Consider the following 26,055-nt stretch of genomic DNA (forward strand, 5'->3'; position numbering starts at 1 on the left):
TCTTAAGCCAGCGCGGCTGCCTTCGAACCTGCGCGATCCTCCTGTCTCTGCCTCCCAAGCGTGGGGATTACAAGCGTGCGCCACCACACCCGACCATACATACAATTTTAATTAAAACAATTTTTTTTTTGTGTGTGAGTGGTACTGGGGATTGAACCCAGAGGCATTCTACTTCTGAACTAAACACCCAGTTCCCCTTTTAGATATTTCTTTTTTCGTGTGTGTGTGTGTGTGTGTGTGTGTGTGTGTGTGTGTGTGTGTGTCTGGGGATGGAGCCCAGGGGCATTCTAACTGAGCTACACCCCAGCCCTATTTCTTATTCTTTATTTTGAAACAGGGTCCTATTGAATCACAAAGGGCCTCACTTAGTAGCTAAGGCTGTCCTTGAACCACAGTATCTTCCTGTCTCAGCCTCCCAAATGCTAAGATTACAAGCGTGCACCACCATGTGCCCGGCTTGATATTTGATTTTGAAACAGGGTCTTGCTAGGTTGTTGAGAGTCCCGCTGAGTTGCTGAGACTGGTCTGGAGCCTGTGGTCTTACTGTCCCAGCCTCCCAAGTACAGGCACAGGCATGTGCCACCATGACTGGCTCAATTTTTATTTCTTAATTCAGCAACTCCGGGAGGGACAAAAAGAACATATGAAAGACTTTCTAAGCATAAAAACAAAGAAACTTTTAAAACATTGGTTAGCGGGTAACATAACAAAACAAAAGTAACATAACAAAAGATGCAAAGGACCAGGGGAGAAAAATTTGCCACTTAACAAGGAAGACTCTTCTTTTCGGCTGCCTGCTCAGGTGGTGCCCTCTGCTGGGAGCCCTGCAGGCCCTGGTTGGAGCGGGCGGCCTGGGGTCGCTGGGCACCAGCCTTTCCGCTCACTCCACCTGCTGGCACGAGTCAGCTGACATGCGGACTGTGGCTTCCCTGGGCTGCTCTGCTGAGCTGTGAGAACAGGTGTCCTTCCTTGTTCCCTGAAGGCAGAGGCGAGGCCTTGTCTGTGATGCCTGGAGAGGGGACGGGGTTCTGTGGGTTCTAGAGAAACACGCAAAAGGCCTGCTTACTCTACAATCTGGGGTGTCTCTCCAGGTTTGATAGTCCCAGCTCAAAACAGATAAGAAAACCACCGCTAGGCTCACTGTAGGCACTGCACGTCCCTGCTCCCTACCAGTGGACACTAGGAGTTCTCGCCGGAAGCTGCCTGGGGCTCGGGGAGTCCTGAGGTGGGCATGGATGAGCAGGATGTGACCGGGCATGGCCTGGGCTAGGTGCTCACCGTCTTCATATGTGACTGCCTTGGCCCTTTGGATGGCTCTGTGGATGCAAGGCCTTACCTGGCTCGTGAGTAGCTGATTTTGAATTTAGCGCCAGGAATTGGACCTGGCTCAAAGCCCCGCCACCCTTCTCTCCTGCTCTGTCCTCACCTGTGGGTCAGGTAAAGCAGCCGCATCCCTTGCCCGTTTACACTCACAGCTCTCTAGCGTGTTCTTACTCTCGACTGCCCGTGCTTATACCCAAGGTGCTCACACTCTTGGAATGTGACTGCAGATGGTCCTCAACTCCAGAGGCTCCATGTAGACTTCAGAGTTTAGTGATGTAAGCAGTACGCATTCATAGAAACTGCTCTTATCTTGAATGGGGGTCTTTACCCAGGTTAGCGAGAGGCACCGGACCCATCTGGTGATGCTGGGAAGCAGCTCACAATGAGGGCGGTGGTGCTAACCCAGGGGTCGGTAGGTAGGTAGATTCTGTACATTTCCTTCTTGGGATGTCGTTCAGCGACTGGCTGACTGTAACGTGATTCCTCTGAGTTGAGCATCTTGTGTTTGTCTTTATTTCTCAGGTGTAGTTTTTCCGTTTCTTGAGGTAGTAAGTACGTGACTATTGCTAGGGACACCCGGGTCTTTGTGTAGGAATTTTTAATAAATGAATATATTTTTTTCATTGTGTCACCCAAAGCAAGTGGTTGTCACGGTGTACCCGGGCGTTTTATTTGCCCCTCTCTCATCAGGATTCTCACCGCCACGTGCGTTTTAGTGCCAGTTGTTTCTCTTGACAATGTCTGGGTTTTAGGAAGTGGAGGTTACTTGGTAGTGAGACTAACTTTGTTTTCCCTTTCTCCTTTCTTTCTAGTTTTCAATGGTTCCAGCAGGTCGACCCGGGAGAAGGAGCCTGTTCAGAAACACAAAAGCAAAGAGGCCCCTCCCGGAAAGGAGAAGCACAGCGACCACAGGGCGGACAGCAGGCGGGAGCCGGCCTCGGCGCCCCCGGCCGCCCCCGCCCCGGTTTCCTCGGCTCGGGGGCCTGCTGCCAGCCACCACCATCCCCCTCCGCATCGGGCGGCTCAGGACTTACGGAAACAGGTAATGAATGCCCATTCTGCGGTGGCCACCAGCCGGAGCCCACCGCCCCATTTCCTTCACCAAGGTAAAGCCCGGAGGCGAGACCAGAGGGAGATGTGTCCTCTGTCTTGCCCCGTGCGGGGCCTCGGCGCTGGGCCGCAGGGGGTTTGCATTCCTCCCCAGCTGCCCCTATTGCCCAGCTGTCAACTTGTGGCTTGGAGTCTGGGGAAGGTGGGAATGGAGCTTGGCTCCTTCCTGAGCCCGCCCCGCCCCTCCCTCCCGGAGCGCCAGGCAGGTTGGAGCAGGGAGCAGGTTGCTGTTCCCCTGAGGTTACACCAGGAGCAGCAACTTAGGCTTTGAAACGGGCCCGCAGATGGTGCGGTCTTATTTGAGGTGAGCGTTGGCCTGTGTTATCTGATATGGCAGACCAACATCTCACTGCCAGGACTTCTGAGCAAGAAGCCGTGAGCGGGCAACATGCGCTCAGTGGGGTGCGGTGGGGTGGTCACCCCGCCTGCTGCCTGCCCTCCTTACAGGTCAGGTTAGACGGCACAGAGCCTGTGGGGCAGCGCTTAGAGTGCCTTGGGGATGGGCGGTCCTTGCTATGAGTTCATGTGTCCCTGGACTGTGACCTCTCACAACCCTGGGGGTAACTAGAGGGGCGCACAGGCAGGTGCCTGCGTACCGCAGGGAAGGGCTGCCAGGAACGGTGGCTTCTCGTTAACTCTCATCACTCCTGTCCTCTGTGAAGTCCAGAAAGTCGTGGGGCCCGTTCACAAGCTCCCCTCACCTGGAGTTTCAGCAGAGTTGCAGTTTTTTCTGGAATACGGTAGAGACTAGTGTCTGAAGCTGGCTTCGTAGCAAGGAGGGAAGGGGACAGAAGAGGTTTCTAGACTGGCAGGATTCTTCAGTGACTGTACGTGACGGTCATTGTGCTGGGAAATAATTGGAACACACCCTTTGGTTGAAATGTTCTGTCCCTGTTAGACATTCTTGAGAATGGCAGGATATTTCTCTGAATATGTGGGTGTACTCGTAGGTTGGTGTGCGTATGCGAACATGCAGACGGTTAGTCTTAACCACAGACACGCAGGTCTTGAGTCGGGAGGTGGTAGAGGAAGAATGACAATGGCTTTTTTGTGCTCTTCAGCGATTTTAGATAATTCAGAGACAATGACCGAGTGTGTATGTAGACTTGGCCTTCCAAGCACTGGACCCCTTGCTCACTCTGGAGCCTGAGGTGCAGAGGCACGCCCCACTTTGTGTTCTTGCACCCCCACCTCACCCCCACCTGTCGGCCTGACAGGAACTGGGCAGGGCTTGCCCCACATGACTTTGCTTGTGAAACAGATCAGAATTAAAAGGGGCCCAGAGCTGGATGTGGTGCTGCACGCCTGTAATCCCAGTACTTAGGAGGCTGAGACAGGAGGATCACAGGTTAGAGGACAGCCTCAGCAGGTAGTGAGACTCTTAGCAATCTTGCAGTACCCTATTTCAAAACAAATTGTTTCCAAAAAGTGGCTGGGGGTGTCGTTCTGTTGTGGCATGTCCCTGGATCCAATCACCAGTACCTTCCCCCCAAAAAATAAGGGGGGGGGGAGAGGCAGAGGTGTGTCCAGACAGTGGTGGGCTTTTTGAGCGTGGCTTGTCCTGTTTCCCAGGGCTTTGGGGCGGGGTTGTGTTTCATGTATCTTCTGCTCATCCACCATACCGTGTCTTTCTTAAGGAGGCAAAAGCAAAGCACTTTTCTAGTCCGTGTGGTGGGATTGTAACACCCAAGCAGGAGATGGCAGCTGGGGCTGGAAATCGGTCTGGTTGAGCCTCATGCCCTTTCCTCCCGCCCAGGGCCCGTCTGGGGGCAGCAGGAGGGCTGAGCCGGGGAGCGCCACTGCTCCCGCGCAAAGGCCCGTCCACTTGTGGTCTGGAGGAGGAGAGGTCCTGGGTTCCCTTCCAGGACAGGACGCTGCCACCCCAGCCGCTGTGGGAGGCTCGTCTTGCTGCTTCTGAGGTTGGTGATGTGGGCGCTGCGGCAGGCGACCCCGTCCTTGGTGTGGAAGGAGCTCCCTCCGTCCCGCCGCCCCTCCTCGTCCTTCCCAGTGACCAGCCAGATGGGGTGACTTGGGGCTCCCAGCTCTCGTCTGGCTCTGGCTGAGACTCGGGATGTGATCTGGCGCCTGCCCGGGCCCCGTTGTTCATTTAGAGCCTGCATGCCAGCGCCTCTCAGGGGGACATTGTGAGAAATGAAAGGATAATTTTGAAGCCATCAGATCTTGTTAGTTAAGTACTCTGAAAATAAGGTCAATAAAAGCACATTTGTGACTGCTTGATGCAAATGGTTAGACTCTGACCTTTCATCTCTGCAGCTGCAGGAAGACTCGGCTCAGAGGATGCGCTCATCTCTAATTTCAGATCTGACTTATTTTTTTTTTGTTGTTGTTGTTGATCTAAAAGGAAAGGGGTAAATTTGATTATAGGAATTGCAGATGGTGGGGTGGAGGGATGTTGACTCCTAAGCAGTGCTCCTGGGAAGTGGCTCTGCCCTGTTCACGCCAGCGAACTCCGTGGAGCCATTGACAGCTCACTCTTTATCCAGCTAGAGTAGCTACCCTCTCGAACCGCAGGCACTGCCCAGCAGTGGTTCTCAGGTGTTATAAAGACCCTGGATCCCGAGACGGGCCGCAGGACTGAGCTGCACAACCCCCTTTCCCCGGGTGTGGGCTCTGCGTCAGCTTGCTGTTGGGGAGTACACGTGCCGTACAGTGTGACTCCTGGCGTCGCCAGGTCGTGGCTGCACCTCCATAGTGACTTGGATGCGTGGTTAAGCGTCCAGCTGAAACAACGCTTCTGTTTAAATGAAGTAATAGACACCTGTTTGGATTGCCACACAAGTGAGTTCATTTCTGGAGAGGGTTTTGAAACACTAAGTTTTCCAAGGCAGTTGTGTGGAGGTTTCATGGGAGTTTGTGCAGTCTGTAAGTCTGTAATGGGGTTAGTTAGGCTGCCCTGAGTAGCTCACCTGCGGTTTTCATCTTACACCCAGACTGAGAAGGAAGTTGCCAGCTTGCATGGGCAGCCAGCAGATTCTGGGCAGGACGATCCACCAGGCTCAGTTATAGGAAGAGGTTTCACATGAAACCGTGTCAAGGTTGCAGAAAAGCCCTGGCCTTATGAGGTGAAACAGGAAAACTAGCCGGGCATGGTGGCACACACCTGTAATCCTAGGACTTGGGAGGCCGAGACAGAAGGATCGTAGGTTCAGGACAGCCTCAGCAAGTAGGAAGACTCTCAGCAACCTAGTGAGACTGCTTAAAGGAGAGGAAAAAAAATAGGGCTGGGGCTGCAGCTTGGAGCCGGTGCCCGAGCTGTCCCAAGCTCCGTGCACATGTGTCTGCAGGTCTCAGTCCTTTGCTTCTGATGGCATCGTGCACGTGGTTTGAAATACAGACGTGTGCCGTGTGGCCTCCTCCCCACCCCCCAGTACTGGTGATGGAACCCAGGGGCCTTCCCCCTCTGAGCTAGACCCTCAGCCCTATTTTCTATTATTTATTTTGAACAGGGCCTCACTAAGTAGCTGAGACTGTCTGCAAACCGCGATCTGGGATTACAAGCGTGCGCCACCATGCCCAGCCCTCACAGTGTAGCATTTCTGACCCAGTTAAGTCACCTGCATTTCCAGTGTGTCCAGGCCCTGCAGAACCCAGGCTCTCCTTCTAGAGAGCTTTACTTTTCACCTCCAAACTGCACTGGCCAGTGTAGTTCGGTTGTGTTTAGGCCTTTCTCTCTTTCTCTCTTTCTTTCTCTCTTTCTTTCTTTCTTTCTTTCTTTCTTTCTTTCTTTCTTTTTCTTTCTTTCTTTCTTTGGAGGCTTCTACCTCTGAGCCACACTCCTACCCATATTTCCTAATTTTGAAACCAGGTCTCCCTAGGTTGGTGAGCATCTAGGTGCATTGATTGCTAAGGCTGTCCCTGATCCCTCTTGTCTCACCCCCCCCCCCACCCCATACTGAGGTTGCAGGGGAGCACCACCATGCCAGGCTACTGTTGTTTCTTTTCCAATTGAGGTTTTAAAGTCCAAATGGAGTGCTCCAGTCTAGCTGCTCTGTCTAGAGCTCCAGGCTCCTCCTGTCCCTTTGGGAAGGATTCTTGAGGCCTCTGCAGAGCTCAACGGCTCCCTCTAGTGGAGGGAGCATGGCAGTAGTGTCCCAGGTGGAACTGCTGATTGGTTGACTAAAACAACTTCGCTTCATCAAAAACATCATAGTTTGTTTCTCATCTTGTGCTGCCTTGGAAGTGCTTGGTTTTCCTCTTTACCTGGCATCCTGTGGAGTTAAGCACTGTGCTTGAGTTGTAGGGTAGAGTAATATATGGAGGGTAGGGATTTTTTATTCTTAGCATATGATCACAGGATAGACTGGGTGCAAATTTTTAATATTTTGTTTTTGGTTTTGTTTTTGGTACTGGAGATCGGACCCAGGGGCATTTATCTCTGAGCTACACCCCAGCCCTTTTATTTTTTGTTTTGAAATAGGATCTTGTTAGTTTGCTGGGAGTCTTGTTAAGTCAAACAAGTCAAAACCACATGGTGGTATGTGTCTGTTCCTAGTACTTGGGAGGCTGAGAAAGGGGGATCACAGGTTCCAAGACACCCTCAGCAAGGTAGTGAGATTTTCAGCAGCCTAGCAAGATCATTCCAAAACAAAAACATAAAAAGGGCTGGGGTAGCCAGGCATGGTGGCGTACACTTGTAATCCCAGTATTCGGGAGGCTGAGACAGGAGGATCACAGTTCGTGGACAGCCTCAGCTACTTAGTGAGGCCTTATGCTATGGAATGGTGGTTCCCAGGTGTTCCAGCAGCAGGGGGCATGGCTGGGTTGTGGATTTTATCTCTGGCCTTCAGGACATGTGGCACAGCTTGTGGGGCAGGTCGATTCCTGTGTCTGTCAACTGCATCCTGGCCTTTTTAGGAAGACATTGAAAGGCTCTCGGTGCGGACTCTTGGGTGGGAAGAGGAAATAGGGTCAATGCCATGCGCCCTGGGCCATCTTGGTTGCTGTGGGGTTTTTTTTTGTTTTGTTTGTTTGTTTGTTTGGTACTGGAGATGGAACCCAGGGCATTCTACCTCCAAGCTATACCCCAGTCCTGTTTTTTTTTTTTTTTTAATTCTTTATTTTGAAAAAGGGTCTCACTGAGTTGCAAAGGACCTCTGTAAGTAGTTGAAGCTGTCCGTGAACCATGACCCTCCTGTCTCAGCCTCCCGAATGCTGGGATTACAAGTGTGTGCCACCACGCCCAGCTCTGGTCCATCTTCTTAATCTATTTTTTGTACGTTCAGGTTCATTGCTCTGGATTATAAGGGAGAGATGCATGCAGTCTTCATGTTTGCTATTTGAGTGGATGCTTTCCAAAGTAACTGTCATAATAGTGAGAAAGAAAATGAATAGATTAACTCGGGTTTCTGATGGGGCAAGTTAGTTGAATACCTGTTTTGGCAATAATCTGGTATTTAGAGCTGTCCATGGTGGCACACACTTAACGTCCCATTTCTTTGGGAGGCTGAGGCAGGAGACTGGCTTGAGTCCAGAAGTTCATGGCCAGCCTAGGCAACACAGAGACCCCATCACAAAAGCAAACAAAAACATAAGTATTAAGTTTTATAGAGGTCTATAGACAACAAGTTGGTTGTTTTGCTTCTGATAGGAGTAATGTACTAGAAAGTCAGGCTTGGGTGTAGCTCAGAGGCAGAATGCCTCTGGGTTCAATCTCTAGTGCAAATAACAGTATTATTATTTACTATTTCCACCTCCTTCCTCCTGGCCCCCAAGTTCCCATGGCTTATCCCGGCTGCTCCCTGGCAGTTCCATGGCTGCATAGCGAGGCTGGTGATCCATCTCTGGGCCTTCCCTTCAGCCTCCCCTGCGCCTGAGCCTTGGGTCTTAGGCCTCCCAGCTCCAGAAGTGCAGGCAACTCTGAAAAAACCCCTGGGATGACCTCTTGAGAGATGGTATCATAACAATAGGTGATGGTTCCAATTGGACTTCATGTTATTTGTGGCATTATGCAGAAATTCAGGTCCTACTGCTATCTTGTTTTCTTCCTCTTTAAACTTTTACTGACGTCCTCTTCAGCGGTCTTAGCCCAGCACTGCCTAGAGCTTGTTGGAGGTGGGGACTCCCAGGCTCTATCCCAGGCCACTGCGTCAGACCCCGACGGCAGGTCCAGTCCTCTGGGATCCTAGAACCTCTGGCCAGATGCTTGGGAATCTGGTCCCTCCCCACTCCCACCCTCCTGGATCCATCTAAGCTAATTGTCCATATTCCCTAGCTGGGCACACAGGTCACTAACAGTCACTAAGCTTCAGTCCCCTGTCAGCTGGGGCGCCCCCTAGTGGCGAAGGCGGCCTGCACTGCTGTAGAAAGGAGTTGCTTCTGGGCCGTGGCTGCCTGTGGTCAGCTGGCTCCACCGTCCTCTCAGGTGTCCCTGGTAGAAGAGAGGACTGTGTGTTATGTTCTGCTTTGCGATAGCTGTGAGGTCTTTAGGCTGTCTCTTGTGGAGATGGTGGTAGTCCTAAAATTAAGTTGCTCTTGATTTTTAATCTCAGGTTATAATGAAAAGTGAAGCTTGAGAGACCTAGTGATGAGTCAGAGCCCCACTCAGCCATGGTGACCGCAGCAGCACCGTGCACCTGGAGTCAGCCAGCCAGCAGCCCGTCCCCAGCGCAGACCCCTGCTGGACCACCTCTGGTGCCCACCAGGGCTGTACCTGCTCAGTATAAATGAGGTTGACCTTTCTGTGCCACAGAATTACCCTGGTGTTTGGGCTGTCGGCCAGCACAGAGAGGCTGCCTCTGTTTACCCATTTACAGAAAGCCGAGGGTAAGAAGCTAGGAGCCACGTGCGCAGAGGAGGGTTACCGCAGAAGTCAGGGCGTCTGCCCTGCATCCAGGGAGGCTTTTTGTGCAGCTGTTCTCAAAGGACAGACGGGCACGCAGCTGCTGGCCCTGCAGCCGCACCTCTGGGCTGGGTCTGCGAGCGGAGCCAGGCCACACGAGCCGGCTGCTCTTTCCTCCCATAGTGTGTTTGTTTTGTTCTTTTTTTAGCCCATAGAGTTTTAAATTCTGTGGGCTGCTCATGCTGTTCTGTGGAACACACAAAGGATAGAAAACAGCCTTTTCTTGGAACGGGGCTATATATTTATTTATATCAGAATGTATAACTATATCCCACGCTCTCCCCAAATAGGCAATGATGTGTTAATTCTTACAAACCGACGGCAAGTGATTGCAAGGTCCTGGTTCCTTTTGGGTCTTCATTGTGGGACAAAAGCCATGGGAACGAATACTGGTGTGAAAACACACCCAGGAAACCCAGGTGGAGTGTTGGCGAGCTCCAGGCCTGGTGGCACCATTTTGTGCCGGATGATAGATCCCAAAATTGAAACCCAAGCCGGGCGTGGTGGTACACGCGCGTAATCCTCGTGCTTGGGAGGTGGAGACAGGAGGATCGCACAGGTTTGAAGCCAGCCTCACTTCAAATAATATATTATTATAATATATTATAATATATTATAATATATTATAATATAATAATATTTTATTTCCAAATAAAATATTAAATAGGTCTGGGAGTGTAGCCGAGAGGTAGAAGGGTTCCATCCCCAGTACCACCCCCCCAAAACAAACAACAATAACAACAAAAAACAATTGAAACCCAAGATGAATTCTTCCCTCACCCCTATACTGGGTATTGAACCCAGGGGCATTCTACCCGGAAGCCACAACCTTTTTATTTTGAAAACAGGATCTTGCTGAATTGATGAGGCTGGCTTTGAACATGCAACCTTCCTGTCTCAGCCTCCCGTCCACTGGGGTTATAGCTGTGTACCCACACACCTGGCTAAGATGTATTTTCTTTCTTTATTTCTTTCTTTCTTTCTTCCTTCCTTCCTTTCTTTCTTTCTTTCTTTCTTTCTTTCTTTCTTTCTTTCTTTCTTTCTTTTTTTTTTTTGGCGGTACTGGGGATGGAAGGAACCCAGGGGCATTCTACCTCCAAGCTACACCCCCAGCCCTAGTTTTATTCTTTATTTTGGAACAGGGCCTCATTAAGTAGTAGCTGAGGCTGTCTGCAAACCACGATCCTCCTGTCTCAGCCTCCCAGATGCTGGGGTTACAAGCGTGCGCCACCACGCCCGGCTTCGTGAATGTGCTTTCTACTTGATTTTGTCACTTTAGTGTCTTGTTACCGTCTGGCTGGTCGCTGTCTCGGCACAGGCACTAACTGCTCTTCTTGCCTACTTCTTCTGCCTTTGTAGGTCTCTAAGGTAAACGGAGTCACTCGAATGTCATCTCTGGGTGCAGGTGCAACCAGTGCCAAAAAGATGCGCGAAGTCAGACCTTCACCATCCAAAACTGTGAAGTACACTGCCACGGTGACCAAGGGGACTGTCACATACACCAAAGCCAAGAGAGAACTGGTCAAGGAAACCAAACCCAATCACCACAAGCCCAGTTCAGCTGTCAACCACACAATCTCAGGGAAAACTGAAAGTAGCAATGCAAAAACCCGCAAACAGGTGCTATCCCTCGGGGGGGCGTCCAGGGCCACCGGGCCTGCCCTGAACGGCCTCAAGGTCAGCGGCAGGTTGAACCCAAAGTCATGCACTAAGGAGGTGGGGGGGCGGCAGCTGCGGGAGGGGCTGCGGAATTCCAAGAGGAGACTGGAAGAGGCACACCAGGCGGAAAAGCCGCAGTCGCCCCCCAAGAAAATGAAAGGGGCTGGCGGCTCTGCCGACGCCCCCGGCAAAAAGGCAGCGGCGGCCTCGGCCTCCGCAGAGAAGCCTCTGCTGAATGGACACGTGAAGAAGGAAGTGCCCGAGCGAAGTTGGGAAAGGAGCCGGCCGAAGCGGGCCACGGCCAGCAAGAGCACGCCAGGCAAGCCAGCCCACGGCAAGGCGGACGGCGCCTCCTGTGAAAATCGTTCTACCTCGCAACCGGAGCCCTTGCACAAGCCGCACGAGGCACCGCCTGGCAAGCCGGAGAAGGCGGGCGGCAAGGCCGGCTGGGCGGCCATGGACGAGATCCCTGTCCTCAGGCCCTCCGCCAAGGAGTTCCATGACCCGCTCATCTACATCGAGTCGGTGCGCGCTCAGGTGGAGAAGTACGGGATGTGCAGGGTGATCCCCCCTCCGGACTGGCGGCCCGAGTGCAAGCTCAACGACGAGATGCGGTTTGTTACCCAGATCCAGCACATCCACAAGCTGGGCCGGCGCTGGGGCCCCAACGTGCAGCGGCTGGCCTGCATCAAGAAGCACCTCAGATCTCAGGGCATCACCATGGACGAGCTCCCGCTCATAGGTAAGGGCTGGAAGGCCGCCCATGCCTTCTCCTCTGTGGCCCAGTGCCGGCTCGCACCCCGTGCAGCCCAGGTCCTGGCCGTGTGAGGCAAGAGGCAGGTTGACATGGGCTGAGCTCGCGGGGGTCCCCGGCCTCCCTTGCTGGGCTGTCACCTGCCACCCAACTGCTGGGGATGGAGCTGGCATCCCAGGACACAGTGAAGCACGCTGGTCCCTGAGCCATCTGTGAGTGCTACCACAGCTAGGCGCCACGGACCACCTGGCTTGAACAGCAGAAGCTTATTTTCTTCCAGTTCTGAGGGCCTGAAGCCCGAGGCCCAGGTGTGGGCAGGGTGGTTTCTGCCGAGACCTCTCTCCTTGGCTTGCGATGGCTGGCGTCCCCGAGTCTTCAGTGGTCTTCCCTCTGCTTGTGTCTGTGTCCTGGTCTCTGCTTTTTACAAGACCCCAATCAGACTGGCTTAGGGCCCGCCCAGGTGGGCTTGCCTTAACTTAGTTACCACTGTGCTAGAGGCCCTCACATCCTGCGGTTTTAGGGGCTCAGGCTTCAACATAGACCTGGGTGGGTGGTTTCATGTTCAACCTCCAGCCCTGTCATAGGCTCCAGGTACGTTTTCATCCTGCCTGTCCACCTCTGCTTCTTCCCTGGAGCTCCTGGTCACAGGTAAGGGGGCAAGTTTACATTCCTTCTGAGAGCGCGTGCGGCTCTGGCTGGGACCAAAGCTGAGCTTGCCCCAGCGAGTTCTGCAGGAAGCGCAGGATGGTGTATGTGTACTATCTCGCTCAGGGTGGGTTCCGAGTAGCCATACCCTGCTGCTGTAGCCATCACCCCCTTCCTCCTCCTCCCGCCCAGCTGGGTAGGGTGATACTCCTTCCTTTAAGAAATCCAGTCCCCCATTTGGAGCTCTGACAGAGGGTGAGCAGGCATGTGAGCATCAGGACGGGCAGGTGGACTCGATGATTCCTCCCAGCAGGTGGCTGCGAGGAAGCCCCGAGTCACTTGGTTTGAATGAGCCCTTGATGTATGGTCTGCTCTCGGGGATGGCGTGGGCCAGATGGTGACGGTGCACACTTTGCAGACACCAGCGCCTGTGCTCCCTGGCTGTTCCACGAGCACCAGGCCTCTGGGTGATCCAGGGCCACAAGTGGACCACAGCATCTCTTGCGTAACATACGTTGTTCAGGTTTCTGTCACTGGCAAAACTGACATGAGCAACTTCGAGGGAGGAAAGGTGTTTGTGTTGTTTCAGAGCCGTCCTTCCAAGGTCACTGGGCCCTAGGCTCTGGGCCTCTGGTGAGGCGGAGCTTCTTGGGGGGTGGACGGGGTAGAGCAAAGCTGCTCACATCTTAGCGGTCAGGAGGGTGAGGGAGGGAGGAGGAACAGGGGCCCCCAGGGCCTCCCGAGGCCCCTCCTCCTGACTGTTCCCAGCAGTGACACGGGCTGGCGACCACGCCTTTGGGGGACTTTCAGATCCACGTTGTACAGTCCAGGGAAATGTTCTAAGGCCCCCTCGCTGAAACTGTGAGCCCAAGCAAACCTTCCCTTCAGGGTGTTTATGGAGGGTTCTTGGCCATGTGCCCATGGGGACGGGTGAGATGCACAGGTGACATTGGCGACAGCAGGTTCTGTTCAGAGCAGTCTGCCTCTGACCTCGCCCCCTCATGAGGACAGGGTGGGGGCGCCCGCCGGGGCGCGTTTGACTCTGCTGTCACATTGAGTTAAAGCAGCTGGGGTCTGTCGGAGGGCGCTGACCCGGCCCGTCCACGCAGCCCTCAGGTCTGGCGTCTGAGCTTTACCACCTAGCAGAAGACGTGGCTTGAGCACTCTGAAGTAATTTTCTAGAATCCTTGGTGGATGGCGGGTCTGTCTGTACAGGCTCCCGTGCAGCAGCCCTTGGGAGCCTGTGCCCTGGGTGGGAGGACAAGGTGGGCTGTGACCCCCTGTGAGCGAGGGGTATCACAGCAGCAAGGAGGGACCACCCCACGACTTCCAGAAATGCCCACAGCTATCAGGTTTTCTTCTCCTGGCTTGTCCCCAGCCACATGGGCATGTTTGGGGATGCCATGTGTGTAACACGGCAACGGATGGCCAACCTCGGGCACCCACCCATGGGGTCACACGATGCCAGGGGTCACACAGCAGGCCCTTGGCCTCTCCGCGCTCTGAAGCTGTGCCCAGCCAGGACTCGCTCCCTCTCGCTTTCATGGTTGATGCAGCTTGCCTCGCCCTTTGTTGGCGGGAGCGAGGCTGCTCTTCCACGCCCCAACCAGGTGGAGTCCCGGGGCCAGCATCGCAGTGTATTTGTGTCCTGATGCTCATTCGTGGGAGTCTGTGGTTTGGTTAAGGGAAGTACTGACAACACACCCACACCTCTTTCTGAGATATGCAGCCCTCCGGTCTCCTGGGATGAGACGGAGGATTTATGCAAACGTTGCTCTTCATCCCGGAAACCCAGTGAGAAGAGAAATAGTCACCTTGTGAGCCTCTGGCTCTGCCGTGTTGGAGGGGTCAGCGCTGGGTGACACGCAGTTAGAAGGGCGATCAGGACTGGGTGACGTGTGCTGGGTGATGTGGTTCTCCAGAGCACAGCTGTTCTGGGTGCTGCTGGAAGCTGTGCCCAGGGCCCTGCTTTCTGGTATGTGACAGTGGCATGTGCTGGTCCGTGCACCGTCTGGGATGTGGGGACACTGAATGTCCCCTGGTATCTGCACTGCTATCCCTCTCCTTCCTCTGTTCAGTCCCTCACGTGTCACCTCCTGGGATGTGCTCCCTGGCCCCAGTCCCTTAATCCACTCTTCCTAGCACTCTGCTGTGACCCGTTGCTGATAGAGGTTGCCTCCCCTGGACTGCGCTCCTGCCGTTCTAACCCGAGCCTGGCAGAGCCCCTGGGTGCTCAGGGGCTGTGGGTTGAGTGAGGAGGGGCCGGGCCGTGTTCTTCTCACTAACTGTCTTGTTTCCCCCCCTCACTGCCCAGGAGGCTGCGAGCTCGACCTGGCCTGCTTTTTCCGGCTGATTAACGAGATGGGCGGCATGCAGCAAGTGACTGACCTCAAAAAATGGAACAAACTAGCAGACATGCTGCGTATCCCCAAAACTGCCCAGGACCGGCTGGCCAAGCTGCAGGAGGCCTACTGCCAGTACCTCCTCTCCTACGACTCCCTGTCCCCTGAGGAGCACCGGCGGCTGGAGAAGGAGGTGCTGATGGAGAAGGAGATCCTGGAGAAGCGCAAGGGGCCACTGGAGGGCCACACGGAGAACGACCACCACAAGTTCCACCCCCTGCCCCGCTTCGAGCCCAAGAACGGGCTCATCCACGGGGTGGCGCCCAGGAACGGCTTCCGCAGCAAGCTCAAGGAGGTGGGCCAGGCCCCGCTCAAGACGGGCCGGCGGCGACTCTTCGCTCAGGAAAAGGAAGTGATCAAGGAGGAGGAGGAGGACAAGGGCGTCCTCAACGACTTCCACAAGTGCATCTATAAGGTAGGGTCTCTGGGCTCTGCCCGTCCCAGAGCACCTGCTACAGGGTAAGAGGGAGTGGGACCTCTGCAGGCTGATTGCCACGCTGGGCGTGTGCTAGGACCCAGGCTAGTGCATTTTGAGCTGCTATAACAGACAGGAAGGGTGGTCAGCAATGAGTGGAAGAGCGTTGGCCTGGAAGTCCTTTATCAGGGGGCCAGAACCTGGGGAGGGCCTTCCTGCTTATGGTGACCTGACAGAAGGGCGCCTCAATGGTGACCCTGTCGCAACAGCCATGGATTTCCATATTGCAGCATACGCCTCCAGCCAGTGTTCGGTATAAATGCTGCGTTTATAATAGAGATACTCGTGGCTGCTCAGAGGCTGAGCCCTGCACCTGGCCAGCTGTCGCCCACCCCGTGATACCCTCGCAAGCGCTGTGTGTTGCCTCTCTGGGCCGTTGGGGTTCCTCTCCCCAGGTGGTTTCTTTGCGCAGATAGCTGGGGGGCAGATAGCTGGGCCTGTTTGCTGTCTCCGCACCCACAGTCCTGTGCTGCCATTCTGAGCGCCCCTTGGGCACTGTCTGGGCTGGGGTGCTCACACCGACTTGACCCCCCTCGGGCTCCGAGCTCTGCCTTCTCTGCCTCATTTCCACTCCACGTGGCCGGCTGCCCTCCAGCCCCTGGGTCTGAGCCGTGTGTGATGAAGCTGTCAACGCAACGCAGATCTCACGGTTAACTGCGGTGGGGGAAGGAAGCTGGGAGAGACCGGTTGTGCAGGTCCTGTCCTTCCCGGAAGGCACGTCCTTCTCAGTGGGGGAGCCGGAACGAGACAAGTGCCGAAAAAATGAGGGTTTATCTTTATATTTATTTGCTTTATATATCTGTATTTTTATCTTTATATGTATTTGCTTAGAGACCATTGAGTTTTGACTAGCAGAGCACTGAATTTTTTTTTAAGGGGGGGCCTGTGCCAAGTAAGTTTGGGAATCTGAGAAGCCAGAAGGGCTGGTGCCTGTCCTCTGGACAGCCTCCTGCCTCTCCGCGGGCCTGCAGGGGGCGCTGGGGCACCCGGGCCAGCTGGCAGAGCCCAGGCACAGCCTCTGAATTGAAGCCTCTGCAGAATTGCCTGGCACGGGATTGCCCATGGTCCAGTTGGGCATTGACCTGGAGGGACACGTCCTCTGGTCTCCTGGGCCAGCTGTGCCTGCCCGGTGACCTGCAGAGACGGGGGCCACATGGAGGCCTGAGTCCTGGGGGGCCGCTTCTTTACTCCTGGCGTTTGCTCCGGGCTCTGGGCCTAAGGTTTTCACGTCTGCTCAGATATGCCCCTCTGTCCCCATCGTCCTGAGATGGGGAATGGCCACCTGGGGCCTTCTTGCCTTTGACTTGTGAAATGTTTTTGTGAGGAGGGTGACGTGGCCCGGGGTTGACGAGCACTTTATTCAGGGTGTTGTCCTGAGTTCCAGGGAAATGGCCCTTGTTTAATTGAAGCTCCTTCATTCTGTGATTAATCCAGTTTCTTACATGAGATGCTTTCAGTAGTTGCTACTGCTTAAGAAGACCAGTGCCAGGAGAGTAAGTTGGAAGAATTTTTTTGTTGTCTCAAAGTTCCATTAAAGATATATTTATTTATTTAGGTACTGGGGATTGAGCCCATAGGCATTTTACTTTCAAACTCCAAACCCAGCCCTTTTATTTATTTTGAAACAGGGCATTGCTGATTTACTGAGGCTGGCATTGACTTTGTGCTCCTCCTATCGCGGCCTCCCACGTGTTGGGATGGCAGAGACACATCGCCATGCCTGGCTTTTCAAAGATATTTTTAGATTTAAATGCAAAAATCCAAGACAGCTGGGCGGAGGCACACATGCCTCTGACCAGGGGCCGACACACCTCTATTCATTGCATGTCAGCGCGAAATTAGGGCTTTCCTTGAAAGTTACTATTTTATCTTCTAGTGCTTTGGAAATGTAGAAAGTGACTTTCCTCCCATTAGGACATTTGTACTGCAGGAAAGAAAACCCAAATCCCCAAATCTCCATGTTAATTGCTCTGAGGGAGTCGGATGGGGAGAAGGATCCGCAGCTGGTTTGAGTGGCCCTCTCACTTAGAGCAGGGAAGCTAGGGCGTCACCTCAGGGAAGCCCCCACCCACGGGCCGCTGCACACCTGCTCCCACCTTGTGTTCTCCCGTTGAAGGCCGAGTTCCCACACTGAGCGGACGCTCCTGAGGCCGTTCTGCGCACTGCTCTATACCCAGCCCCCAGCGTTAGGTCTAGGGCCCAGTAGGTTCTCAGTATTCACTTCTGAAATCAAGCAGCGAATGTGTCTGGCCAAGAAAGAGGGACAGGCCGGAGTCTTAAGAGGCTTGCCTCTGAAATACAAGCTGTATTCTACAGGACAGGTCAAAGCAGGACAGACTCCAGAGTCCCGGAGTCTCATCAGCTGTCTTTTTCAAAGGATTCCAGTGTTACTGGGAACTGGGTGTGCCAGGGGGACGGGGACAGCCTGTGGCTTCAGGGAGCAGCCAGGTTCCAGCTTCAGGTTAAAGCCGCTCCTGTGGCTGGGTCCACACAGCGAGGTCTCCAGTGCAGACACTTAAGTTTCTGTCCCTTGTCCTCATGGTTCCTCGAGGGACCCTGGTCATAGGCTGCCTCCCCGGGCTTGTGGCCTCTTGCCTCCCCTCATGTGGGTCACTTGAGGTTCTGCCCCAAGCACGAGGTGTTTCTGACGTGACCGTCCTTTGTAAAGCTCCGCTCGTGTCCTCCGGGTCAGCAGCCTCAGCTTCTGTGGAGATCTGGCCAGGCTGCTCCTCAGGGTCAGCGGGCGTTGTCCTCTATTTCGTGGTACTGAGGATTCCTGGCTCCTTCTCTGAGGATGTTTTCTGCCTTAGCTGCTTGGCTCAGGACTTCGGGGAGCCACAGGACAGAGGCCCCTGGTGGGCTTGTGGCCTGGCGCAGGGCTCAGTCCCGCTCTGTGTCTTGCATTTGACTTTTCTGTTTTTCCTTTGTTTCAGGGAAGGTCTGTTTCTCTCACAACGTTTTATCGAACAGCAAGAAATATCATGAACATGTGCTTCAGCAAGGAGCCCGCACCAGCGGAGATCGAGGTGAGCGGACGTGGCTGGGCGGTGCCAGGAGGGGCCTGGCTGTCCCCGCCTGCTGCACCCCAAAGGGGCACAGGGGGCTGAGCTGGCCGTCCTCTCTGTGCAGAGTACTGGGGCAGCCTGAAGTTTTCACCAGGGTTTATCCAAATGCAGTTAAAAGTCCGAAATGGCATAGTGACGGTGGTGTGCTTCCGGCTTCTCCTGGACGGGCCCGGCCAGATGGGTGGGACACCGAGTCAGAGGCCGGCTCTGGGCTCCCGCCCCGTCCCGCTGGCCGCCTGCTCCTTGCCCGTCCTGAGTGTCCGCTACGCAAGAGAACGTTTGGAATCCCTTGAAACCGCAGTTGTGTTTTCCCATCGCTCCTCTTTCTTACTTAATGGGATTGGCAGGTTGCCAGTTGTGTTCTTCTGCCAACTCTTTTGAGTTGGTGCGAGGTTGGAAAGACAGTGAGTGCTTCTGAGCCCAGACCAGTCGCTACGGCCGGAGCGGGTCTGCCGTTAGCTGCCTTGGCCGTTAGCTGCCTTGGCCGGAGCCTCCTGGTGGAGGGCCCTCGGCAGCAGGGATCATGGGGAGGGAAAGAAGCCCCGCTCGGTCCAGGTGCAGAGCCGCCGCCGCTGGGGGGCAGCAGGGATGGGACCTGCAGGCGCCTCGTCTGGAGTCCCCAGGCCCCTGTCCCTGTGCCTCAGCGATGTGTGTCACTTCTTTAGAACAAAATCCCCAGTAGCTCTTCTGTTTAACGCGCTGGCCTCGGGGGCTGGCTTCCACTGTTGATCTGCCCTGTGTGGCGCGGGACGGTCCACTCCAGCCCTAGAACTCGTCTTTGTCACTCTCCTTGACCTGGCTCTCCTCTCAGGGCCTGGGCTGCTCGGCTCTGTGGCCTCACACCACCCAGACTTGGATTGAGTACCAACAGCCATGTTGTCGCCTGTGTCCCGACCCCAGCACGGAGGCGGCCAGCACGGCCACTTCTGGGCTCTGGGGCATTTGTGGTGGAGCTGTCAGGTGAGAGGAGTGTGGCCTTTGGCGGGGAGCGTCTGCGCTGGGAACGAGGCTGTGTTGTCCTGCTGGTGTCCCTGTGGGAGTCCCCCGTGTGTGGGGATTATTACTCTCCATGGCATGTAATAAAGAGGAGCTCATTTTACAGTTTTCTATTCAGAAATTAATTCCCTCGGAAAGTCTGGATTTTGCTCTAGCAGCTAATGTAAATATTTAAACACAAAGCAAAGATTTGCTAAAATTCAAATTCCAGGCCAGAGCTGGCTACCTTCTGGTGCGGGTCTTACCAAAAGGCCAGCCTGTCCCGGCTCCTGGCTGACGGCAGCTGGCCTTGGCCTTGGCCTTGCCCACCCGGGGCGCCCTTCCTCTCCTCCCTGGCTTGGTGGGCCTCGGCCGGCACAGGGGCCTCACACAGCCACGGCTGTCTTGTCCCCTCCATTCCAGGAAATGTGGTACGAGTCCAGGCACGAGTGTCGCGTCCACTCTTGCTCTGTGGATGTGGGCCGTCTGGCCTGGTCCCTGTTAGTAGGTGGCATGGTGTCTGCTACTTCTTGGAGTGTAGTCATAGATCCGTGTGGCTTTGGCACTTCAGGGTCTGTGAGATGAGGGAGGAAGCTGGCAGCTGCACTTCCGGACAGATGTTTACAAACAAACCGGGAAAGGTGCTTCTGAGTGGAAATGCCCTCGGAGGGACACTGAGCACAGGCACGTGTCTGACCAAAATATGTTCCTAGCCCACACTTTAGACAGAATCAGGAAAGTTCCTTGGGTAGTCTCTTCCACTGCCGATGTGTGGGTCCCACACTTCACCCTAGCCCTGTTCTGATCTCACGGGCTCGGTTTGTAGTCTGTAAGGCCGTATTCACACCTCCCCAGGCAATCTCCACTCATTGCCAGTGCTACTGCGCCCCGCACGTGGTAATGTTGGGGTGCAAGGCACGCCTGCCAAGGCCACGCTTCTTGCGGCACCCGCAGAACTGTGAGAAGCCTTTGCCCTTCCCGTCACTGTGTTTTATTTAAACCTATTTCCTGTAAGCGATTCTTCTTGTAGTAGCATATTTGTAGCAGGACAGTCCATTTCAACCATTTGTAAGTGCAATTCTGTGGCCTAAGGCCATTCACTTGTTTAACCATCAACAGCATGTGTCACAGAACCGTATGTGTGTGTGTGAGAGAGAGAGAGAGAGAGAGAGAGAGAGAGTGTGTGTGTGTGTGTGTGTGTGTGTGTGTGTGTGTGTGTGTATGAGAGAGAGAGCGCGCGAGAGCCATCAATCGATTGATCAGGGATTGAACTCAGGAGGTATTCTACCTGAGTTATGCCCCCAGCCCTTCTTTAGTTTTTATTTTGAAACAGGGTCTTACTATGTTTCTGAGTCTGTCCTCAAACCTGTCCTCTGGTCTCAGCCTCCCAGTACTGGGGTTACAGGCCTGTGCCACCATGCCCAGCTGTCACAGGACTTTTCTAAACGTAGACTCTATGAGCCCATAAAAACTGGCTCCCCATGTCCCTCCCACCCTGTCAGCTCTGCTCCTGCTCCTGAACCTCCACGCCCCCCTCCTAGGAGGGACTCTCAGGGGATTTGGTGACCAGCTTATTTCTGAGCACAATGTCCAGGGTTTATCCATGTCGTGGCGTGGGTCACTGTTCCACCCTCTCAGGGCGGGGTAACGTCGTGCGGTCTGTACACGCCGCATTCTGTGTGCGCACCTCCCCGGTACAGTCGGGCCGCTCCCACGTGAGTCTTGCCATTGCATGCGGGGTGCGCTCATGGCTCCTGAGACTCCAGCCCCTTGGCTGTGTAGGGGCGATCCTCTGCCTTGACGGCTGTGGCCGAAGCATCCTGTGCGGCGGCTCTGCTCTGGCTGCCCTCCGTGGTAACTGGCGCTTTCCTCTTTTCCTACAGCAAGAGTACTGGAGGTTGGTGGAGGAGAAGGACTGCCACGTGGCGGTGCACTGCGGCAAGGTGGACACCAACACTCACGGCAGCGGGTTCCCAGTGGGGAAGTCCGAGCCCTTTTCAAGGTAACATCGGGGTCCTTGGTCTACATCCTGGGGGCCAGACAGCATCTGTCCCCTGCCAGTCTGTGATGTCCCTCCTCTCTCCCTCTGCAGGCATGGATGGAACCTCACCGTCCTCCCCAATAACACAGGGTCCATCCTGCGTCACCTCGGTGCTGTGCCTGGTAAGCCTGAGGGTACTGCCATGGGGGCCCCCTTGATGCGCGGCTCTTCCTGCCAAGAGCAGCACCGCTGGGAAGGCTCTTCTGAGCTCTGAGACAGGCCCGGAGGTGTAGCGTGTATTCACTAACACTTGACATTGAGAAAAGAGGGGAGCTGGGTGTGGTGGTGTACATCTGTAATACAGTGCTTGGGAGGCCGAGATGGGAGGATCACAGCTTTAAGGACATCCTCACCAACTTAGACCTTCTGCAACTTAGTGAGACCCTGTTTCAAAATGGATATAGAGCTGGGGGTGTACCTTGAGTTACCCCTGGGTTCAATCCACAGTACCACCAAAAAGAAAAAAAAGAAAAAAGATTACGTAGATGGCGTCATAAGAATGTGGATGGTGACCGGGTCGCAGAATATAGGAGTGTGCTACACACAAACTATGACCCTCATGCTTGAAGGCTGAGACAGGATCACAGGTTTAAGGCTAACTCTCATCAACCTGTTGAAACCATCTCAAAAATAAAATAGAAGCCAGGCGTGGTGGCGCACGCTTGTAATCCCAGCATTCGGGAGGCTGAGACCGGAGGATTGTGGTTCGCGACAGCCTCAGTTACTTAGTGAGGCCCTCTGCAACTTAGTGAGACCCTGTTTCAAAATAAAGAATAAAAAATAGGGCAGGGGGTGTGGCTCGGAGGTCAAATGCCCCTGGGTTCCATCCCCAAACCCGCCAAGGAAAATAGAGCTGGCGGTGTAGCTTGGAGGTATAATGCCCCCTGAGTTCAATCCCTAGTACCAAAATAGAAAAGGCCCCCTAAAAGGCTGAAGTCCCAATTTCTTAAGGCTGTGGTGGCCTGTGACCCTAAGTGGACTCGCGACTGATGGTGCTTCACAGGCTGAGAGGAGCCTGGTTCCCATCCCTGGAGACCCTCTGACCTGAGCTGGAGCTGTCTCCACCCTGCGCCCTGGGGAGGTTCTGCCTCCAGGACTTTTTGCTCTGACCTCTGGGCACATTGGCTGGTGTTCACCACCAGGGACTGTCATTGGTTGGTGTTCGGATGTTTTATTTTGCCAGGGCAGTTCCCAGGGATCGAACCATGGGCATTTTTACCTCTGAGCTACATCCCCAGCTGTTCTTACTTTTTTATTTTGAAAGAGGGCCTTGCTAAGTTTCTGGGCTGGCCTTGACCCTGGGATTTTCCTATCTGGGCTCACTGGGTGCTGGGATCATAGGTGTGGTCCACCCAGCCGGCTTGCAGTCAGAGGCTTCCTGTGCTGTTTTGAAGATTCTGTACAGCGCACAAGGAAGAATAAACCCCTCCTCCCCATTCTTCTGGGAGGGCTCGCGGGCTCTGGCCGCTGTGGCCCTGCTACCCTGAGCGAGTGCCGTCTCCCTGTGTTTCAGGAGTGACCATCCCCTGGCTGAACATTGGCATGGTCTTCTCTACCTCATGCTGGTCTCGAGACCAGAACCACCTTCCATATATCGACTACTTACACACTGGTGCTGACTGCATTTGGTGAGTACCCGCCACCCCAGTTGGGAGGCACCGCCAAGCGTGGTGCCAACCTATGTGTGGGCCTGCACCCCTGCCGGGCCCCTCGCCCTGCCTCGCCTCGGCGCCATCCCCTTTCCCTGCTGAGCGGTCGTTCCTGTTGCTTCCCAGCCGCTGTGAGCTGCTGGCTTGCTGTCTTCCTCCCGGGGTCTCCAGTATCTGCTGTGCATTCCTAAGTTACTTTCATGTGGGTGACGAGGAACAGTAGTAAAAGTGCCACAGGGAGCTGGCGGACAGCGGTGACTGAGCTCTGCCAACTGGGTAGAGCCCGTTCCATGTGCGGCTTGTGAGTGGCTCTTTGTGGCCAGCTGTCCAGGGCTGTGTGGGCAGCGGGCGCTTGGATGCCCGATCTTCCAATGCAGTGCACGGGGCTGCTCCTCTGGAGCCCGGGGGCTGCACTTTAGCTGTCTCCCATCCGCTGGTGGCTCTGTGGCCTGTTTATGGTGGTAGACGGAAGTTGCTGCACATAATTGGGTGTCTTGTCTCAGCGTGTCGCCATCGTGTTATCCTAATAGGGTGATGACGCGTTCCTAATTAAATAATGTCTCAACTAATGCTGCCCGCCCTGGCTCGGGTGGACAGTGGTCTGCCATTCGGACCAGGGTCACGCTGGCTTTGTGGGGAGGACCGGTGCCTGCTGGGTTAAGACAGATGTGCATTGTGCGGCAGGCTGCCGGGGTTTCGAGGCCCGGGGCAGATGGCGGCTGTGACTGCCTCTCCCTGAGGCAGCTTTGGCCCAGTGGTGGCTGCCTGTGGTCAGCTCTAAGCAGGGTCCTCGCAGCCGGCGCTGCTGTGGCACCCTCTAGTGTTCACTGGGCCAGGCCAGTCCAGGCAGAGTCTTGGGTTGCTTTCATCTGAAAGCCTGGGTGTGAAGGCACCATGTGGGTTGTTTTTATATAGTGTTGAGCCAGAGGTGGCGAAATGTGAGATTCTGTGGGCTCTTTGAAGTCTCATCCCTGGACTGTGGTTGACGGAGAATGAAGAAGAGGCAGAGATGTGATCAGAGGAGGTTATGGTGTGTGGTTTTTCTTACAACATGTGATTTATGTTAGAAACCATGTATTTAAATCACAAATGAGTAACAGAAGATGTTTACTTTGAAATAATGTAAGCATTTTTTAACAATACATAAGTGTGGCTGGGGCCTTTTCTGAGCAGCTGGAACCGGGATTCTGCCTCAAAGCAAAACTCTTGCAGACACCTGCCTGCCCCGGGCGTGTGGCCCGAGGGCTCTGTCGTCTGTCGAGGGGTCTGTCCAGTGGCCGTGAGTCTCCACAGCCCCAACTTGGCTTTGTTTCCACTGGTGGCCAATGGCTTCCTTGGCTTTGGCAGCCCAGAGCCCGACCTGTCAGACCCCTTTCCGCTATGTTCTCTTGCCCAGGAAGGCATTGGCTCAGTGAGCTAAGCCTGCCATGTCTCACGGCCACCTGCCGACCCTGGGGGCGCCGGCCTCACCGCCCACCCCCGTGCACACTCGCTGCCTGGTGCCCAGCATTCCCGTGTGTGGATAGCACCTGCCCAGGCTGGATCCTTTGGGTGTAGGTACAAAGAGGACTCCAGGAAAGCGTTCCCTAGCCCCACTACTGAGTCTCCCATCTAGAGGAGTCTTTTCTCCAGCAGAGGCCTGTGCTCCGGGACCATGGCCTTCTGCTGCGAGCGGCTCCGCGCACCTGCTGCAGGCCCCTGGCGTCTCTCGTGTGCTTGCTGTGGTGCAGGTGGTCCAGCCACATCCCTAGGTTGCCCCACGCCCCCACTGCCCAGCTTCCTGGCCGCTTGGCCCGGCACATGACTGGGGAGCGCGCACATGGGCTCGGCTTTTTGCCCTTCTCTTGTTTTGGGGAGCTGAGGGCCCTTCCTTCCCCAGTCGCTGCCTCTACCTTCCTGGCCAGTCTGGCTGGGGACCCAGGGGACTGCATGGTCCTCTGGTGAGCATACATCCCAGCCCCAAGTGACTTCTCTGTAGAGTGATGGGCTGTGTCAGCACGCTCTCAAGGAGCTGGCAGAGTCTGTGGAGGTATGGTTCTGGTTTATGGGGCTTGTGACCATCTGTTTTGGTTCGAAGGCTGTTTGGCTGTGGGTCAGATCTGCATAGGAGCTGAGCGTGGAGCGTGGCGGGGGCGGCCAGCACCGACAGGCCGGGCTTGAATCCCAGCCCCAAGTTCAGGCCCTCCTCTTCTGGGCCTGAGGCTGCCATGCAGGCCGGCACAGGCCTGTCCTTAGGGGAGGCAGTGCACACACACACACGGCCTCTTTAAGCCTCTGCTTCTGCCCACACACCCAGGTATTGCATTCCTGCTGAGGAGGAGAACAAGCTGGAGGACGTGGTCCACACCCTGCTGCAGGCCAACGGGACCCCAGGGCTGCAGATGCTGGAAAGCAACGTCATGGTGCGTTCCCATGCCCCCGCCTGCGGCCATGGGCTGCAGTCTCCCCCGGGGACAGGAGCTTGGGGAAGTGGGGGCTATTCTATGCTCACCCTCCTTGCTGACCTGCCTTTCAGAGGCCGAGGACAGAGCGGAACAAGTCCTCAGGGGTCCAAACTCTAAAGGGGCTTTACCTCGACCCTGCAGGCTGCAGGAGTCCTGACTCTGTGCCCTGCTCTGGCCCCGGGTCGTTAGTTTTGTGCATGCAGATTGGCGCGTGCCTTATGGTAGGGACCCTGACTTGGGGCTTTGGGGTCTGCACTCTGGCTGTGTTGTGCTGGCCACCCCACCAGACAGGAGTGAGTATTTTGGGGAGGCCACAGGGCTGGGGAGTTCCTGGCATCCTTGCTGCTTTGAGCTTTGTGCCACTGGCTGGGGCCGTGGCCTCTGACTGTTGCTGGTGCTGCCTTGGTCTCATGGTCATACCGGTGTCACCAGGTCAGCTCAGAGGAGAGGCAGCCTCCTGGGCATGTAGACCTGTCCCCTCCCAGCACCTGCCCCTGCCCAGAGGAGCAGAGAGGGAACGGACTCCAGGCTCCTGTGGCCTCAGCCCTGTGGAACCTGCAGTCAGTCTTGGGCTACTGCCAATTGAGAGCAACTGCTATTTTTTTTTTTAAGAAGAAACACGGGCTTACTTTTCGAAGTCTGGCCCCTTGGCGA

General features: G+C 55.0%; 1 protein-coding gene across 1 annotated transcript in view; it reads left to right on the forward strand.

Moving 5' to 3' along the window:
* Window positions 1-26,055, forward strand: part of JARID2 (jumonji and AT-rich interaction domain containing 2) — a gene marked incomplete at both ends in the record, with an annotated part of 270,204 nt that overhangs the window by 236,743 nt on the left and 7,406 nt on the right. The window contains 8 exons of the mRNA XM_080710759.1: window positions 2,136-2,365; window positions 10,652-11,693; window positions 14,665-15,167; window positions 18,161-18,253; window positions 21,151-21,269; window positions 21,360-21,430; window positions 22,822-22,936; window positions 25,254-25,359. Coding sequence (XP_080566885.1) covers window positions 2,136-2,365; window positions 10,652-11,693; window positions 14,665-15,167; window positions 18,161-18,253; window positions 21,151-21,269; window positions 21,360-21,430; window positions 22,822-22,936; window positions 25,254-25,359 — 2,279 coding nt within the window. The remainder of the gene's footprint in view (window positions 1-2,135; window positions 2,366-10,651; window positions 11,694-14,664; window positions 15,168-18,160; window positions 18,254-21,150; window positions 21,270-21,359; window positions 21,431-22,821; window positions 22,937-25,253; window positions 25,360-26,055) is intronic.

This window comes from Muscardinus avellanarius, assembly GCF_963383645.1.
Source record: "Muscardinus avellanarius genome assembly, chromosome: 14".
In the NCBI taxonomy this organism is placed as follows: domain Eukaryota; kingdom Metazoa; phylum Chordata; class Mammalia; order Rodentia; family Gliridae; genus Muscardinus; species Muscardinus avellanarius.